At 47.9% G+C, this 19852-nt stretch overlaps 1 protein-coding gene across 1 annotated transcript in view; it reads right to left on the minus strand.

Moving 5' to 3' along the window:
* The window catches only part of LOC132571876 (zinc finger protein 208-like), an 87251-nt gene that overhangs the window by 44944 nt on the left and 22455 nt on the right, over window positions 1-19852 (minus strand). The window contains 1 exon segment of the mRNA XM_060238667.1: window positions 4284-4398. Within this exon segment, the coding sequence (XP_060094650.1) occupies window positions 4284-4398 (115 nt within the window).

Consider the following 19852-nt stretch of genomic DNA (forward strand, 5'->3'; position numbering starts at 1 on the left):
ACCTTCCCTTCCTTTCCCAACAGACACCTGTGGGATAGTTAGAGCTGAGAGAACTCTCGGAGAATTGCTCTTCAGTGAACAGCTCTGAGACTTTGTGACTAATCCAAGGTCACTCCAGCAGCTGCAAGTGGATGAGTGGAAAATCAAACCTGGGTCTCTCAGATTAGATTCCACACACTTAACCACTACACCAAACTGCTCTCAGTTGTGTATCCAGATGTAAAATCAAAAGGGAGGGGGAGGAGGAGGAGGTTAGCCACTGGAAAATTCTGTCAAGGAGTACCCTTGACTGGGTCATTAGTACCTGCTTATTCTAGAAAGGTAGAACCATAATATGGTTATACACCAGAGGGAAGCTAGGCTAACCTGATGCTTGTGTCATACTGGTATACCTTGATATTTTCTTGCTTCATCATGATGAATAGCTTTACACAGAGTAACCTACACAGAGTAACATTCTTCCTCAAACTCTACACTCTCCAGGCTCCACCCTTCAAATATCCAAGAATTTCCCAATCTGGTGTTGGCAGCCCTCTCTCCTTCCCAGCCAACCATCAACCTATAATGACTCAGTGTACCATTTTCTCCTGGGGAAGTGGTATCTGCCCACCTGGAGAGCAGTTGTAGTTCTGAATGATCTCCAGGGCCTGCCTGGAGATTGGCAACAGTGGTTCCCCAGGAGGAAATGGCTAGTTTGGGGGTGGCATCTATGGTATCGTACCTGTCAGAGTTCCCACTCTTCCTCAAACCCCACCCTCTCCAGTCTCCACTTCTCCAATCTCCAAGAATTTCCCAACCTGGAGTTGGCAACCCTCTCTCCTTCCCAGCCAGCCACCAATCTACCTTTATCTGACCCCTGAATTCAGCTTTCCATCTCCTCCCTTCCCGCCCCCCCCCCCCCCCGTCTTTCTCCACAATGAGGACCAAAGCAGCTTAGGACAGCCAGTGTGACGTGGCAGCTGGCACTTCAGAGCAGGGTCTGCCAGACCCAGCTTCTTGTTGTGGAAACTGACTGGGTGATTTCAGACCAGTCACAGACTTTCAGCCTAACCCGCCTCACAGGGTTGTTGTGTAGCTCAAAAGGGGGAAGAGGAGAATGATGTAAGTTACTTTGGTCCCCACTGTGAAGAAAGACTGCACTTTTCCTAGATAGAGGCTGCAGGGAGGGGGGAGGAGACGGAAAACAATCTACCCCATCTCTTTGCCCCCCACCCCTTCTTTCTGAAGATACCCCCTTCTCTGATAACCTACCCCACATTTCCCCATTTTCTCCATTTCCCTTCCCAACTGCTGCCTTCTTGACATAGCTTGCCTCCCTCTATCAAGGCCATGAAACTCACCCATAGCAAATTTCTAGTGCCCCTTGTATTTCTCCCTACAACCGGTCTTATTACTACTTCCTTAATAAAGCTTTAAATCAGGGGTGTTGAACTCATTTGTTATGAGGGCCAAATCTGACATAAATGAGACCTTGTTGAGACATGTCTGTACCTATTTAAGATTAGGTAGTAGAGATATAAACTTTATAAAGGACACAGACAAACACAATTAAAGATTTTTTAAAAAACTTAAAGCATGCTTAAAACATCAGCACTCATTGATCTTAAAGGTGCTTTCTTTGTATTTCTCCCATGGAATCCAAGGAGCTGGGCAAAGGAAATCTGGCTCTTTCCTTCCTTCCTTAGGGGACAAGGAGGGAGAGGATGGGGTTTGGCTCAGTAGCTCTGCTGTGTGATTGAGAGAGTCTGGCAAAGCAGGCTCTGACTCGCCCCTTTTCCTTCCCAAGGAAGGAGCCTCAGCCAATGGAGAAAATAGAGGTTTTGCTGTGTAGTTCCTGTGCGATTGAGCAAGCCTAGCAACACAAGCTGTGATGCAGAAGGAAGCAAGAGAGAGGGAGAAGGAAGCAGACAACAGCTAGCTGGTTGGGAGACAGATAGGAGCCCTCCAGGGGCCTGATTCGGCCCCGGGGCTGCATGTTTCACACCCCTACTTTAAATATTTTGAAAGGAGTCTGCTTTCCTTGTGTACACTCTCCTCTTGAACCCATGGAACTGGGTGCTGTTCAGGCACAAAGAACAGTGACCAAGCAGGCTTCGGTTCGTGACAGAATCACTTCCAGATCACAGGGAGAGTGTGTCTTTGCAATCTCATTCAAGGGGAAGGGTGTGTGGTAAAGTCTGGCAACAGAGAAATGAGGATCAGACCCCTTCCAGAGTCTCTGGGGGGCCTCTCACCCCCACCTTCCCCTTAGGCCATGACACCTTCTCTGACTTGGGTGACGGCCACAACTCTGGCCTCAGTTGCCCCTGGGCAAGTACACACTCTTGAACAACTCATGAAGCTGCCTTCTACCAAATCAGAACCTTGGTCGGTTGACGTCAGTCTTGTCTTAGTCCAGAAGCGGCTCTCCAGGGTGTCAGGCAGAGGTCTTTCACATCACCTCCTACCTGAACCTTTTCACTGGAGATGCTGAAAGTGTTTGAACTGGGGATCTTCTGCATGCCAAGCAGATGCTCTGCCAGTAAGCCACAGCCCCTCCCCAAGTAGCAAGACAGGCCTCCAAACGGTGGATACCTATTTAATATTTTGACTCAGGCCCCATTTCAATGGCAGCAGATTCTACCTTAGCCACCTAGGAAAGATCCTTACCCAGAGAGGCCAGATTCTCATAGTTCTCCAGCATGACTTCCCCATACAGAGTTCTTTGTTCTGGATCCAGCAGTGTCCACTCGGCCTCTGTGAAAGTCACAGACACCTCCTCAAAAGAAAAAGGACCCTGAAAGAAAAAGCAGACTCCTTCATCAGAGGTCCTGCCGGGCAAAGACTGCACACTGGAAGGGAGACATCTGGGAAGGTACAGGATGTAAGGCTTGGGATGGGTAAAGGGAATGGTGTTCAGAGGATCTGTCGCCCAGATGCCTTATGGAAACCACAGGAGTAAAAGGCCCCTTAAGTAGGCTTCCCAACCCTCCCGTCCTGGCGGGGGACCCCAGAATTTACAGCCTCTTCCCCCACTCTCCAAAAAAACAGAAGTGGGGGAGGGGGAAAAACGGCACCAAGGAGCATGGCTAGCTGCCCCATCTCGGAGGAGCAGCTACGGTGAACTGGAGAAGAGGCGGCAGCAGCGCAGCAGCATCGCCCGCTCCGCCTCTGAGGTAAAATCAGAGAAGGGGAGGGTGGAGACAGGCCAAGAGCGTGGCGAGCCGCGAACCTGAGTCCTTCTAGGACCCGGACTCGCGGCTCGCCACGCTCCTGGCCTGCCTCCACCCTCCCCTTCTCTGATTTCACCTCAGAGGCGGAGCGGGCGACGCCGCTGCACTGCCGCCTCTTCTCCGCTTCAGCCTGAGCCCATCTCGGAGGAGCAGTTACGGTGAAGCGGAGAAGAGGCGGCAGCGCAGCAGCGTCGCCCGCTCCGCATCTGAGGTGAAATCAGAGAAGGGGAGGGTGGAGGGAAGGAAGACATTTAAAAAGGTGTGCCGTCCCTTGAAATGCAATGGCCAAAACTCCCGTTGGGGATCAGTGATGCTTGTCACACCCTTGCTCCTAGCTCCACCCCAGTGTCTCCTGGCTCCACCCCCAAAGTCCCCAGAGATTTCTTGAATTGGACTTGGCAACCCTCCCCTTAAGACAGGAGGAGGGACCCAGACTGTTCTCTCCGTTCATCTCTCCTACCTGGACTGGAGGTGCAGCAGCTCTGAAAAGACAATGCCTCAACATCTCTTCACTGCCTGTTCCTGAGACAAAGGAGGAAGGGAAGGGTGTTTGCTTGTGCGTTCCCTGCTTCACACACACTCACATCCTTCTCAGGGTTGAGAGGCCATGCCCTGTATACACTCAACAATTCCTTAAACACTTTTTGCCACATTCTGAGAGAGGCAGAAGAGAAGCACCAGGTACCTATTCCCCATGATTATTTTGCCCTTCCTTGGAACTGGTTTTCAGAGCTCTGCTGCCCCCGAAGGTGGAGGTGCCCTTTATTCACCTGGTTAAATAGCCCTGCCCAGGTTTGTCTACCTCCCTCCTCACCGGTACCTTAAGTTCCTTTTATGGAGGGAAGGTGAGATACAAATATTTTAATTAATGGGAGGAATCCCCCTCCAGAAATTGGTCTAATTCCCTTTTAGAGGCGTCACACTGAGTGTAATGGAGCCTAAGTGCTGCAAATTAACTATGTATTGTATGAAGAGGTATTTATTCCCCCCCACCACACACACACACCTGAACTCTCTACCCATCAAATTCATAGTGTGCCACAATCACATCCAGGCACAACGAGTCCTTACCACACAACAGGGCATTTTGGACACACTCCATGGCCTGCGAGCTCTGCCCTTGCTCCAAGGAAGCTCCTTCCGCCTCAGGGATTGTAGCTTCTTTCTTCATGGATGGTGCCCACATCTGAAATAACAGCGAGAGAGAGGGGTAAGAGATGGAATCGAAAAGAGACGAAGGAATGGATCCTGCCCAGCCCCGTAGCCAGAAAAGTTTGGGCGAAGGGGCCCAGGAGATTAAAAAATTGTTGGGGGGGGGGCCCTGCTTCTTCACTCCAATGGCCAGCCCTCCCTGCCCCAGCTCTTTCACCCAAAAAAAAGAAAAAGGGGGGGGGAGGGAGAGAGTTCCCATCATAAATAAAAAATGAAGGGCGGGGGGTTATTTTACAGTGTGTCTTACAGTTGTGCTCTCTCTCTCTGCCTCTCTTGCTGTTTTCTCTCTCTCTCTGCTGCTTTCTCCCTGTGCCCGTTAAATTCACACTTTCTCTCGCTCTCTGCCACTCCCTCTCCCTGTTTCTCTCTGCTGCTCTCTCGCTGTCCCCCTTGCAGTTGTGCTCTCTCTCTTGCTCTGTTGCTCTCTCACTGTTTCTCTCTCTCACGCGCACTCTCTCTCCCTCCCTTTTCCTCAGGTTCAACGAAGGGGCCCTACAGAGGGAAGAGGGGGTTAAATAGAGTGGCCAGCCCACCCACCCACCCCCGTAACTGCGGGCCTGATCCTGCCCCACTCGCACCCTTCTGTCAGGAAACCTAGAGAGTTAGCTGGAGGTATCAGAAATTCTCTCCTAGAAGAGGCTACTGGAGGAGGCCATGAAATCTCCTACTTGGATAATTAACACTCAGTCAGGTGTCTGGCAGGGTTGCTTAAGGATAAGGTCAGATATCTTTGCTTGAATTGGACATACCTGGAAGGAATCCCCTCACCTGTTCTGCCTGTCTCTTCTCCTCTGCCTGACTCAGGAGGAAACCTTCGGCCAGGGCCACCACCTGGGAACTGGTCTCTGGCCCACATCCTCTGACCCAGCACTGCATTTCCTGGGGCAGGAGGGTCAGGAACTGCTCCAGGATCACCAGGTCTACAATCTGCTTCTTGGTGCATCTCTCTGGCTTCAGCCAGTGGTTGCAAAGCCTATGGAGCTGGCTGCAAACCTCTCGGGGCCCAGCAGCCTCATAGTAGTGGAATTGCCAGAAGCGTTGGCAATCTACATCTGAGAGTCCAGCGAGCTGAGCACAGATATCTGGCCCTGGGCTCTCCCAGATTTCAACACCACTCCCAGCTTGGGTGGGACGGGGGCCTTTCCTTGGTGTCTTGCCAGTTCCAGGTCTTTCTGGGTTCAGCTCTTCCATCTCTTTCCCCTTCTCTCAGGTCACCTCCGGTTGTGTAACAATGCTTTTACTCACTTGGCTATGAAGAGGCTTCTCTCTTGGGGGAAAGGAGAAATGCAGACACTGACATGGAAAATAAAAATGGAGGTACACCACTGAACACCAGAACCCTGCATATTTTAAAGAGAAATACGAGAGTCGCCCCAGTGAATCAGAACTCGATGCTTCTTGTGACGTGTAGACCAGGTTTTGATATCATTTTTCCAGGGTTTTTTTGTAGCAGGAGCCTCTTTGCTTATTAGGCCACGTAGCCCTGATGTAGCCAATCCTCCAAGAGCTTACAGGGCTCTTCTTACAGGGCCACCTGTATGCTCTTGGAGGATTGGCTAAGTCAAGGGGTATGTGGCCTAGTATGCAAAGGAGTTCCTGCTACAAAAAAAGCCCTGATTTTTTCTAACCAAGCTATTTTAGATATGCCTCCAAGGTTCTTTGAGAAAATTAAATGTTTCTGTTTTGGCTCTTGAAGAAGGTTCACAAGTTTAGCCTCTCCTTACATTGGTTGAGTCTGTCCTAGGAGCCAATTCTTAAAGGAAGCCTCAAAAGCTCTGTTCCAGCACCCAGCTGAATAGGAGGGGCAGGAATGCGTCTGTAGGAAGAATGAGCAGCTGAGATCGGAAGCGAAAGGGAGACAGGCTGAGGTTTGGCTCAAAGATGCGGAGGTGCAGAAATGCTCCCTCTGGGCAGCTGATGTGGGGTAGTGGACCTGCTACTCTGTGGGAATTCCTCTGGCTTCTACCCTTGCTGAGATCTGCCAAGATATTTGCCATGAAAGCAAAGAGTCTCCTTTGAAGGGGAAGCAACCCAAGTAAACAGTATCTCCTTGGCGCTTCTTACTCCATGAAGAAGCAGGGCAGAGGGACACACATCCTTCATTCAGAGAAGAATTACCGTTTTCTCCTGGCCCCGTTTTTGAACTCCCACTGACAGAAAAAGTCCAGCCTCTCTTGGGAACAAGCCTTAGCCCAGCCCTTGAACACCTTTGGGTGGCCACTAAGCCGCCCACTGGGGCCCTGCTGGAGATGGGAAAGGGGGAGGGGGGTGAACAGGCAAAATATTTGAGATTTGGGCCAGCTATTCAGCATGAATGATTCATCACACTTGATCCCATCTGGGACTCCCTTCCTCGCCTCCCTCCAAGCTACCAAAAGGCGAGCTTTGTATTCTTCCCCTTTAGCGGGACCTGAACCCACCCCTCCTGTCACTGAGCCCTGGTGATTCTCCCTGTTCTGTTGCCCAGAGATGGGGTGGGTGGTTGTAGCTCTCTCACCTGGCAAACGGATGCCTTTCCTCCCACCCAAACCCCACTGCAGGAGATCTGGGATTCCATCATGGCTACTTCTGCCAAGTGAACCACGGAGGGATGGGGCAGGGGCATTGCTGTTGGAACAGCCATGTTCTCTCCCTGTGTGTTGGCTTTGCAAAACACTGTTCAGGGTGGGTACACGGACCCACATCCGTGGCATTCCCTGTGTTTTTACATTGCTCGTTGTGCCCGTGTGCCCTTTGTTCCTCCTGGCCCTGACTGTGGGCAGCTGATGCCAGGGGGTGCACCAGCATGCCCCACGCCTCTCTGCCACTCAGAGGTGTCACCTCCTGCTTTGATGGGTGGGCTCTGGTGCTGTTTCCATGATGTTTGAACAATGTTTTATTTAAGGCTTAAGCTTTTGTGTTCACACACCATTCTTCAGATACCACCTTTCCCTCTTCTCTGCTGGACAGGCCTTAGACACCCACTGCCCCACACTGAGAAGATCTCTGGGTCTCTGGAGAGGGCTGCGTTGATTCTTCAAATACTGGCAGGATTTCTTCCCCCCCATCCCTTTCTTATTCATCTAACTAAAAAGACTAGCTTTTCCCTTGGTTTCGAGTTTAAAATGACCAACAGAACATCCGTTTTGTTCATCTAAATCAGGAGTAGCCAAACTTGCTTAATGTAAGCGCCACATAGAATGTCAGATGTATGAGAGCCACCAGACATGAATGTCAGATGTTTGTAAAGCCGCATGTCAAGAAGGAAGAAGGCAAATAGATGGGGGAGGAGGTGGAAAGAAAGCAACTTTAACTTTAGCTGGCTTGGAGAAGTTATTTAAAGAGACAAATACCTTCTCCAAGCCCATCGATGGGGCAGTGGGGGCTTTGAGAGCCACACAATATGTGTGAAAGAGCCACATATAGCTCTCCAGCCGCGGTTTGGCCACCTCTTTCTTGTACTGAAAGCCAAAATCCCCCACCCCCACATCCTGGAAGGGGGGGGGGATGACTCTGGTCTTTTCCGCTTCCCAAAGCGGCCTTTCCCGGAATCCACCCGCCCCTCCCCCCCCAAAAAAAAGGAGATGTGGAAGGATTTCCCACCAGGGTGTTGGCAACCCTGTGCAAACCCTGGCTGAGAGTGAAGACCCCGCCTCCCGCCCCTTACTTCTAAGGAGACCTCCCCGGGATCCGGCTGCTGCAGTTGTTTCTCCGCGGCCCCTCCTGGTCCTCTTAGGCCGCCCTGCAAAAACAAATCCTTCTCCCCCCCCGCCCCCCCCCGAGACCTCTCCTCCTCCTCTCCACCCCCTCTCCTCCCTCAGCCCCTCTAGCAAAGGACTCTGTGGGCTTGCCCCTTTCAGTGCTGCAGAAGAAGGCAAAAGGCGTCCCTTCCTCGCCCCGAGCAGCAGCTCCAGGCGGGCTGACCTGTCTACGCCTTATGCTGCTCGATGGGGCTGCTCGGGAGTAGCTGCAGTCTGCGGGAGGGGGCGCTGCGCTCCTGCCAGAGGATGCCAGAGCCAGCTCAGGAAAAGGAGGCTGAAGCCAAATCCCAGATCCTCCTTCCTCCTCTCCCTCTCCTTCTCCAAAGGGGGAATACATGCAAAGAAAGAGCCCTTCTTTTTGCACCGAGAGTGGGAAGAGGAGGAGGAGACACGAGGCCCCGGGCGGGGGGGGGGGGAGGGGCAGGTATACTTTGGTGGACAGTCTCCCCTCCCAAAAAGAAGGAATGCCAGTGAGGCCTAAACCCTAGAGCAAGGGTGGCCAAACTTGCTTAATGTAAGAGTCACAGACAAAAAAACGCAGAGGTTTGAGAGCTGCAAGACATGAATGTCAGATGTTTGAGAGCCACAAGTCAGGCAGGCAGGAAAATAGATGGGGAGGGAGGTGGAGAGAAAGCAACTTTAACTTTAAATGCATTCTCCAAGCTGCCACCTGGCTTGGCTTGGATAAATGATTAAAGAGAGAAATGCCTTCTCCGGGTTGGCCAACAGAGTGGAGGGGGCTTTGAGAGCCACACAATATGAGTGAAAGAGCCACAGTTGGTCACCCCTGCCCTAGAGGGGAGGGGGTGGGGGAACTTCCTTGTTTCCTGCCTGCTGGGGAAGTGGTCTTTTGTTGTATATACAAAAAGGGTAAAGGTAGTTCCCTGTGCAAGCACCAGTCGTTTTCAACTCTGGGGTGATGCTGCTTTCACAACGTTTTCACAGCAGACTTTTTACGGGATGGTTTTCCATTGCCTTCCCCAGTCATCTACACTGTCCTATACAACAAGTAGCCAATTCGTCTGGAAGTGTAAGGTACACCCCTCCAATGTTCCCTCTAAGCTGCAGAGTCTTGTGAGCAAAAATTCTACTTTGTGAGCTACTGGCATTAAAGTTGTGAGCTGCTGCATAAATTAGTGTGCTCTGGGGTCATCCTTCCCAAGCTAAGACAAAAATGTGTGAGCTGGAGGCTAAAAATCTGTGAGCTAGCTCATGCTAACTCAGCTTCGAGGGAACACGGCACCCCTCCCCTTTTATAGTATCTGAGGGTGGGGGGGTGGATTTCCCTTGCATGTGATTAAATACATTTTGGGGGACGTGTGTGGGTTCCCCAGTAAATCAACTGCTTTCAGTGCTAGGAATCAATTGCTTCTGTTTGAATTTTGAGTAAAGATACTGTTAATTTGGTTTGCATGTGTCCTTTATAATATTGATATCTCCCATATCTGGCATTACATTTTATGGCATACAGGGCCCAGACCGACAAAGTTATGCTTCCGTCAGCTCTGGCTCACATAACAAATGAGTTCAATATCCCTGGAAGAGAGGAAATGCTTATGAAATTTGATGATGAAACTAAATTTGAATCAAGTGAAGCGATGGTGTTGCTTTGCTATGGCTCATATTCTAGACTCTAGAGTAATTAGCGGGGCTTTTTTTGTAGCAGGGACTCCTTTGCATATTAGGCCACACAACTCTGATGTAGCCTATCCTCCAAGAGCTTACAGTAGACTCTGTAAGAAGAACCCTGTAAACTCTTGGAGGATTAGGTACATCAGGGGTGTGTGGCCTAATATGCCAGGGAGTTCCTGCTACAAAAAAAGCCCCGCTAATTACTCTAGAGTCTAGAATATGAGCCATAGCAAAGCAACACCATCGCTTCGCTTGATTCAAATTTAGTTTCATCATCAAATTTCATAAGCATTTCCTCTCTTCCAGGGATATTGAACCCATTTGTTATGTGAGCCAGAGCTGACGGAAGCATAACTTTGTCGGTCTGGGCCCTGTATGCCATAAAATGTAATGCCAGATATGGGAGATATCAATATTATAAAGGACACATGCAAACCAAATTAACAGTATCTTTACTCAAAATTCAAACAGAAGCAATTGATTCCTGGACTAGAGTATTGTGTTCAGTTTTGGGCAGCACAATTTAAGAAGGATATAGACAAGCTGGAATGTGTCCAGAGGACGGTGACAAAGATGGTGAGAGGGCTGGAGACCATGTCCTAGGAGGTAAGTTGAAAGAGCTGGGCATGTTTAGCCTGGAGAGGAGGCAACTGAGAGGTGATATGATCACCACCTTCAAGTGCTTTAAGAACTGTCTGTCCAGCTGCTGCTTAAAGAGTGCCGGGGTGAGGGGGGGGGGGAGTTCACCCACCTCCCTTGGTAAGTGATTCCACTGTTGAACAGTCCTTACTGTAAAAAAAGTTTTTCCTAGTATCCAGTCAATACCTTCCCACTCTTAATTTAAACCCAGGTAGATAGATCCAAGTGGGCAGCGGTGTTGGTCTGAAGCAGCAGAAGAAAATAGGAATCAAGTGCACCTTTTAGACCAACTAATAAACTTGGTTGGTCTTAAAGGTGCACTTGACTCCTACTTTAATTTAAACCCATTATTAGGAGTCCTCTCTTCTGCTGCCAACAGGAACAGCTCCCTGCCCTCTAAGTGACAGCCCTCCAAATACTTCAAGAGAGCAATCATATCCCTCCTCAACCTCCTCTTCTCCAGACTGAACATTCCCAAGTCCTTTGGCCTTTCCTCATAGGGGTTGGTCTCCAGCTCCCTGATCATCATCCTCATTGCTCTCCTGAGTGCCAGTTTGATGTAGTGGTTAAGAGTGCGGACTCTTATCTCGGAGAACCAGGTTTTATTCACTACTCCTCCGCTTACAGCTGCTGGAATTGCCTTGGGTTAGCCATAGCTATTGCAGTTGTCCTTGAAAGGGCAGCTGCTGTGAGAGCTCTCTCAGCCCCATCCACCTCACAGGGTGTCTGTTGTAGGGAGAGAAGATATAGGAAATTGTAAGCCGCTTTGAGTCTGATTCAGAGAGAAGGGTGGGATATAAATCTGCAGTCTTCTTCTTCACAACCACTCCATTCTGTTCGCATCCTTTTTGAAGTGAGGCTTCCAGAACTGCCCCCAATACTCCAGGGGTGGCTTGACTAATGCAGTGTGCAGCAGAACTTGCGATCTGGATGTTATGTCTCTGTTGATACACTCAAAGATGGCATTAGTCTTTTTTGTTGCTGCATCACACTGGCTGCTCATTTTTAACTTAGTGTTCACCCATACCCCCATGATCTTGTTCACGCACACCGCTACCCAGAAGTGTATCCCCCCCCCAATCCAGTATGTCTATTTCTCATTTTTGTTACCCAGATGTAGAACTTGGCACTGATCCTTGTTAAATTGCATTTTGTTCACTTCCGCCCACTTTTCCAGCATGTTCAGATCTCGCTGAATTCTAACTTGATCTTCTGGTGCATTTGCTGCTTCTCCAAATTTGGGATCATCTGCAAATTTAATGAGTTAGCTCCTCCACATCTTCCTCCAGATCACTGATAAAAATACTGAAAAGCACCTGGCCCAAAACTGAGCCATGAAACCCACGGGACACCTCCTTGCATTCAGATGAAATGCAATTGACAACTGCTCTTTGACTATCACTAGCACCCTGCTTCTGAGAAAGGATCCACAGACAATCCAGAGAGCAGACAGGTTCCCAAACCTTTGCCATGCTGCTAAGTCCACTGAAAAGGGTTCAGTTTGATCCTAACTGGATCCAACCGCATCTGGCATCTCCTGAAACCAAACCTGTACCCCATGCATACGGGGAGCCCCTAAAACCGGTGCCCCACCCAAGGCTGGTGCTAGGCTTTCTGGCACCCTAGGCGAATCACCCACTGGCGTGCTCCTCCCCCATTATTAAAAATGTAGGGAAAATGAAGAGCGCCAAACTTGAAACTTTTCACATTTTCAATGTATTGATTTGTAATATTTTTTTAAAATGTGATATGTTATTTTTTAAAATTGTGAGAATAAGTGCTTGCTGGCCACACCAGGAAAGAGGGTGGCAGGATAGGATGAGGTGGCACGTTGGGGAGAAGGGGGTGGCTTGGCTTTGTTGAGGGCAGCTTGGTGATGGGAGAAGACAAGGTGACAGTGGTCAGGAGCCAGAGTCATGTGTCTGGGAGGGTGCCCTCTAGGCTAGGTGGTGCCTTAGGCAACTGCCTACTTTGCCTACTCCCATGCACCGGCCCTGGCCCCACCCCAGGGTTCCAGCACACAGATCCTGGTGCTGAACAGTTAACATCGCCACAACCAGACTGCAATGGAATGGCACAGAGCTCTGCCCCATGCATAAGAGTATTGGTGCTCTTGTGAACAAATGAAGCTGCCATCTACAGAATCAGACCATTGCTCCCTCAAGGCCGGTATTGCCTACTCAGACAGGTAGCAGCTTTCCAGGGCCCCAGGCTAAGGTCTTTCCCATCACCTACCCCCTGGTCCTTTTAACCAGAGATGCCAGGGATTGAACCTGGGACCTTCTGATTGCCAAGCTGAGGCTCTACCACTGAGACAGGGCTTCCCACCAGTTCGCTTCCCAGGACTGGGCATAAGCCACACTCCCAAAGGGGCTGGTACTCAAGTATCACCACACCTGCATACACACACACAGCCCTGTCTAAAGCTGTCTTGAAATAGAAACAGTGAGGAGAGGGGTGCTTTTCCTTAGACCCCACCCCCAACCCATATGAAAGCAGTCATTTGTATCTCTCTCAAAGTGTCTGAGGGAAGAGAAAGGGGTCAAGTCTCCAGGAATTTCTTAAGCAGAGGGACATACTAAAATGAGGCGGATGGCAGTGGGCGCAGGGAGAGGGGATGCTTCATGGCACCCCTAGGCCAAGTGGTGCCCGAGGCGGCTGCCTACTTGACCTACTCCCATGCCCGGCCCTGATTATTACTGTAATGCAACTAAAATTTACATTGTATTTAGAGTTGTCAGCCTCCAGGTGGAGCCTGGAGATCTCCCACTTTTACAACTGATCTTCAGCTGGCAGAGATCAGCTCCCCTGCAGAAAATGCAATCTGTATTTGCATCTACTATATGCCGCCAGTAATAAGTAGAATATATGTACACTGTAATTACTAAATATACATATTTATTTTGCAAAAGTTTTAATTGTACCTTTTTTCCACATGTATTTTTTTGAAAAATTTATTTCTTACAAAAATGAAATGGTGGCCTTATAGTTGTGGGTGGGGCCCCTATGTCTCCTGGAAACCAATATTTTTAGACCCAGTCCGTCACTGAATGCTATTTCCTCCTGATATTTTCACTAAAATATCCCTGCAGCACAGGCAGCAGCTAAGAGAACAGCTGGAATTTTTGCTGCTACTCTGCCACTGACTTCCCTCATTGTCTTGCTAGAGACTCCTGTCTCCTAATTTCTCTGGCAGACTCAGTCCTGTTCTAGGAATCTTGGCCATTTATATGCAGTTACATTAAAGAAAGTCACACCATATCCTGACCACATCTACTGGGAGCACTGCTCTGTGCCATTCCCATAGGATTCTCTTCACAGGCAACAAAGATTCCCTACGTGGTCTTTCAGAAGAGACAGGCATTCTGGGGCTTGTAATTTCTCTATTAAACTTAGTTGGTATTACAGAGCACGTTCCTGATCAATGCACACTGGTGGGCCAAAGCACTTTCTGAAGTTGATACTGGTTTCATTCCAGGGATACTTGTCTCTACTCCATGGTGGGGGTGGGGAACAAGCTGCAAATAATAGGTGGACATTTGGAAATAGAGAATCTATGCAATCAGCATGTTGGTATGCACAAATAGCATATTGGTTGCAGGAAAATCTGAAATATATTAGAAGGGGGGTTTTTTTTGGGGGGGGGGACACCATATGATAAAAGGAGCACCTATACGGTTAAGAAATGGATTGCTTTAGCGGTTGCCTTAGGCAACTGCAGCATTCCATACTGGCTTTCTATGAATAAAAAGCAGGGGGAGGAGGCATGGTCCTTTTCAGAGGTGTTTTGGCCTTTGAGGGAGGACTCATGGTGGCCAGGCCTCTTTAGAGTTGCCAGTTCCAGATTGACAGATATTATTTATGTTATTTGTCGTTTGCTTTTCTCATTTAGACTCAAGGCAAACTACATAGAGTGAATCAATACAATCAACAAGACAGAGCATTCAATAAACAACACAAAGGTTGTAGAACCAATCACAAATCTAAAAACAGGACTAAAGCAAAACAAAAAAAAATATTTAAAAATTATATTGTAGGCTCCTAGTTTCAGCAAATCAAACACAATCCCTAATCATTTATCCAAGTAACTTTGTGAGTCACTCAGTACAGTGCCACTCTATCACACCTGTAAAAAAGCTCCCTTGAATAATTGTTTTGCATCGTTTGTGGAAAGCCAGGAGACTGGGAGCCTTCCTGACTTCCTCAGGCAGGCCATTCCTTAAAGTGGGGACCACAACAGAGAAGGCAGTGTGGGCAGTTGTTGATCATGCCCATTTGCAGTTTGGCTCCTGCAGAAGACATCACACAGATGAGCGAAGCTGTTGTGACGGTACGTAGTGGCGATCTCACAAATATGAGAGTCCAAGCCCATGAAGGGCTTTCAATGTAATAACCAATACCAGAAAAAGTTAGCTTGACAGATAAGCTGAAGTAGCGAGTTTCACAGGAGGGCAACCAGCACAAAGGCCATTCTTTGTGTAACTACTTTCCGAGCCTTTTTGAACCTCCACCACCTGAGTATCTGAAGTAGACCTTAATCAGAAGCAGCTATAGGAAAGTTTCACCCTCATATGAATTATCCGAGGAACATGAATGTAGTATCTGTGTCACAGACGGGGCTTTTTTGTACCAGGAACTCCTTTGCATATTAGGCCACACACCTCTAATGTAGCCAGTCCTCCAAGAGCTTACATTAGCCCCTGTAATAAGACTCACAGGCTCTTGTCCCACACTAAGCATTGATGAGGTTCCTCCCCTGGGTGGACTCCTCAATGCGGAGGAAATATCAGCTGATCCTTTGACCCACAGAGCCCAGCTCCATCTTTACTTCTTCCCTGTGGGATCTACTTGATATTTCAAACATGGTTAAAGTTCTTTAAAGTATTTATAACACGTCTTCCTGGTTAAGGTAAAGTTTCTGTGTCGATTCCAACTCTTTACAACACCTTACATTGTTTCAGTGCTTTGTATATCTGTGGTTTTCTTTTAGGTGTGAAATAGGAGAAAAACTCCTTTCATGGGCTAAGCAGTTACATGGTTTCTTCTTGTGCGAGTTCTCAGATGCTTCGGAAGAGTGCTACTACAACTGAATCTCTTTCCACACTGGACACTCAAAAGCAGAGGTGGCCAAACTGTGGCTCAGGAGCCATATGTGGCTCTTTAACACATATTGTGTGGCTCTTGAAGACCCCCCACTGCACATCAGTCAGCTTGGAGAAGGCATTTCTCTCTTTAAATCACTTCTCCAAGCCAAGCCAGCTAGTGGTCTGGAGAATGCATTTAAAATTTCTTTCTACCTCCCTTCCTCTCCCTTCCCCATCTATTTTCCTTCCTTCCTTCCCTCCCCTCCTCATGGCTCTCAGGCATCTGATGGTCTTGTGGCTCTCCAACATCTGACATTAATTCTACGTTAAGCAACTTTGGCCACCCCTGCTCAAAAGAAGAAGAAGAAGAAGATATTGGATTTATATCCCGCCCTCCACTCCAAAGAGTCTCAGAGCGGCTCCCAATCTCCTTTACCTTCCTCCCCCACAACAGACACCCTGTGATGTGGGTGGGGCTGGAGAGGGCTCTCACAGCAGCTGCCCTTTCAAGGACAACCTCTGCCAGAGCTATGGCTGACCCAAGGCCATGCTAGCAGGTGCAAGTGGAGGAGTGGAGAATCAAACCCGGTTCTCCCAGATAAGAGTTTGCACACTTAACCACTACACCAAACTGGCTCTCCAGTTTGTTTCAGTGCTTTGTATATCTGTGGTTTTCTTTTAGGTGTGAAATAGGAGAAAAACTCCTTTCATGGGCTAAGCAGTTACAAAGGATTCTCCTTTGTGTACAAAGGATTCTCCTTTGTGTAGGTCCTTAGATGCTGGTGAAGAATGCCACTTTCACTGAATCTCTTCCCAGACTCTGAGCAGTGAAAAGGTTTCTCGCCTGTGTGGGTTCTTAGATGCTGGTGAAGATTGCCACTTCGACTGAATTTCTTTCCACACTCTATGCATTCAAAAGGTTTCTCTCCTGTGTGGGTTGTCTGATGATCTCGAAGTTGTTCTCTCCAAGTGAAGCTCTTTCCACACTGTGAACACTGAAAAGGTTTCTCCCCTGTGTGGGTTCGCAGATGATGCTGAAGATAACCACTCTGACTGAACCTCTTCCCACACTCTGAGCATGCAAATGGTTTCTCCCCTGTGTGGGTTCTTAGATGCTGGTGAAGATTGCTACTCCGACTGAATTTCTTTCCACACTCTGAACACTCAAAAGGTTTCTCTCTTGTATGGGTTGTCTGATGATGTTGAAGTTGTTCTCTCCAGGTGAAGCTCTTTCTACACTGCGAACATTCAAAAGGTTTCTCCCCTGTGTGAGTTCTCAGATGCTGCTGAAGACTGTCATGCCGAATGAATTTCTTTCCGCACTCCAAACATTCAAAAGGTTTTTCACCTGTGTGGGTTCTTAGATGTTGTTGAAGATAGCCACTCTGATTAAATTTCTTTCCACACTCTCTGCATTCAAAAGGTTTCTCTCCTGTGTGGGTTGTCTGATGCTGCTGAAGTTGTTCTCTCCAGGTGAAGCTTTTTCCACACTGTGAACACGGAAAAGGTTTCTCCCCTGTGTGGGTTCTTAGATGCTTCCGAAGATAGCTACTCTGACTGAATCTCTTTCCACACTCTGTGCATTCAAAAGGTTTCTCACCTGTGTGGGCTCTTTGATGCTGTTGAAGCTGGCCACTCTGACTGAATCTCTTTCCACACTCAGAGCATTCAAAAGGTTTCTCCCCTGTATGGGTTCTTTGATGCTGCCGAAGATTACCACTGCGACTGAATTTCTTTCCACATTCTATGCATTCAAAAGGTTTCTCTCCTGTGTGTGTTGTCTGATGTTGCTGAAGTTGCTTTCTCCAAGTGAACCTATTTCCACATTGTGAACTTTCAAAAGGTTTAATCTTTGTGTGGGCTCTTAGATGCTGCTGAAGCTGGCCATTCTGACTAAATTTCTTTCCACACTCTGAGCATTGAAAAGGTTTTTCTCCTGTATGGATCTTTGGTGCCATTGAAGAAGACCACTTCTACTGTATTTCTTTCCACACTCTGTGCCTTCAAAAAGTTTCTCCTCTGTGTGGATTATTTGATGCTGTTGAAAATGGTCACACTGACTGAATTTCTTTCCACACTCTGAACATTCAAAAGACATTTCTTCTGGTTGGATTTTTTGGTGTTGTTGATGATGGCCCCTTCTACTATATTTCTTTCCATACTCTGTGCATTCAAAAGTTTTCTCCCCTTTGTGCGTTTTTCTGATGCTGTTGAAGAATGCTACTGTGCCTGAATCTCTTTCCACATTTTGAGCATTTGTAAGGTTTGTCCCCTGGATGGGTTCTTTGATGCTGCTGAAGAGTGCTACTCCACCTCAACTTCTTTCCACTCAGTATTCAGAAGATTTGTTCCCTCTGTGAATTCTTTGGTGAACAAGGAGCTGTGATCTGTATTTGTAGCACTTTCCACACTGGAAGCATTTATATGCCTTCATTATGCTGTGTTTTGGAAACCATCAGAGAATATCATTCCACCCTCTGAGGAGATAAATGGTTTCTCTCCTGAAGGAACAAAATCTGATTTTCACTTGAGAAGCTCTTGCCAAAGTTTGAGCTGCTATAAGGTTTCTCTCCAGTATGTGTTCTTTGAGGTATAATTAGTTCTACTCTACAAAGGAACCTCTTTTCTACACTCCAGGCACTGATGGGTCTTCTTTCCACTGTGGGTTCGTAAATGGATATTATATTGGGTTTGATCTGAGAAGTTCATTCTATGCTCCAAGAACTTGTATGTTTCCTCCACCATGTGAATTACTTCACAGAAATTCCCCCCTTGGCAAGGAATGGTTTTATCCCTCTTCTCAATCATGTGGCTTCCTTTTTGCCTCTTATGTCTGCCTCAATTTCTGAAGTTTCCTCTCGTTTTCATTCTTGACTCCGTCTGGTGATAGAGGATGCAGTTCTTTATCTTCCACATTCCTCTAATCATTCCCTGCTGGAATAATGAGAGAGGTCGTTAGAATCCACATAAGGAGGTCTGCTATACCGTTGAATTTACATCAGAAGAAGACGACTGCAGATTTATACCCCGCCCTTCTCTCCAAATCAGAGACTCAGAGCGGCTTACAATCTCCTATATCTTCTCCCCCCACAACAAACACCCTATGAGGTAGGTGGGGCTGAAAGAGCTCTCATAGCAGCTGCCCTTTCAAGAACAACTCCTACGAGAGCTATGGCTGACCCAAGGCCATTCCAGCAGCTGTAAGTGGAGGAGTGGGGAATCAAACCCAGTTCTCCCAGATAAGAGTCCACACACTTAACCACTACACCAAACTGGCTCTCAACATTCAATAAATATTTCAGTGGCTTTTTCCTGCTGGAATAAAGAAAGAGATCTAATCAGGAGCCGCACAGGAAGCCAAACCACCAGTCAGGCACTGATCATTAATGGTTGTGCAGTTCCTTTATCAGAACTTCGTTCTCACCAAACTGAGTAGCTGGTCACACATTGCCCCAGCCAGGCCCTCCAATAAGACCATTTTTATATTCTGCCTATCTCTCCCCTCCTCACCCTGCTCTGTATGTACTTTAAGGGGAAAAGTGGCAAAGAATGATTCCCCTACTGTTGACATTTGACTTTTCATGCAGCTCTTTTGATTTCCCTGCCCTTGACAATTAAATGCAAGAAATTATCATGATATCCAGTCCATGATATCCAGCAACTACAATAAGGGTTCCCTTCCAGCTGTGACAAGATCCATGAGGAGCTGGATTTCAGCCTCCCAAAAATATGTGTGAGCTGGGGGCGGCAATATCTAAAAAAGTGAACAGCTCTGTTCAACACGCACACACCTCATGGTTTTTGGAAGATGTGCCAGTACTGGGGATGGTAGTGTTTCCTGGTTAGACCTGAAGATGTCCAAGTGAAAGCAGTGGAAAGGGTTGATGGACCTTTGGTTTTTTCCACATTGGCTGTTCTTAAGTAACTGCCCATCCTTCCTGGGATATCGAATATTTAAGGATCCCTCAGCATCTCAAAAGCCAAAGCTGAGCTCAGCCACAGAAGGAACTTCTGAGTCTCCCAGATTTCAGGCCCCAAAAGGCCCCCCACCCTCCTTTCCCAGTAGGCTTTAGAATTCAAACATTCTAAAATTCTTGATCTGGTTGGCCTCCCCAGCCAGCACTGTCATCTGTGCTAGGAAATGGAATAAAAACTGCCATGATGTGAGATGGCTAAGCTGGGCAATATGTGATGACATGGTAATCTGAGTGCTGTTGAGTTGTCTGTTTATAGAGTGTTTTTATTATATTTTATTGTTTTGTCATATGTTGTGCTCCCCCCTGAGCCCTACGGGGAATGGGTGGAATAGAAATGTACTAAATAAAATAAAATA

The sequence above is a fragment of the Heteronotia binoei genome, chromosome 5, assembly GCF_032191835.1.
Source record: "Heteronotia binoei isolate CCM8104 ecotype False Entrance Well chromosome 5, APGP_CSIRO_Hbin_v1, whole genome shotgun sequence".
In the NCBI taxonomy this organism is placed as follows: Eukaryota; Metazoa; Chordata; class Lepidosauria; order Squamata; family Gekkonidae; genus Heteronotia; species Heteronotia binoei.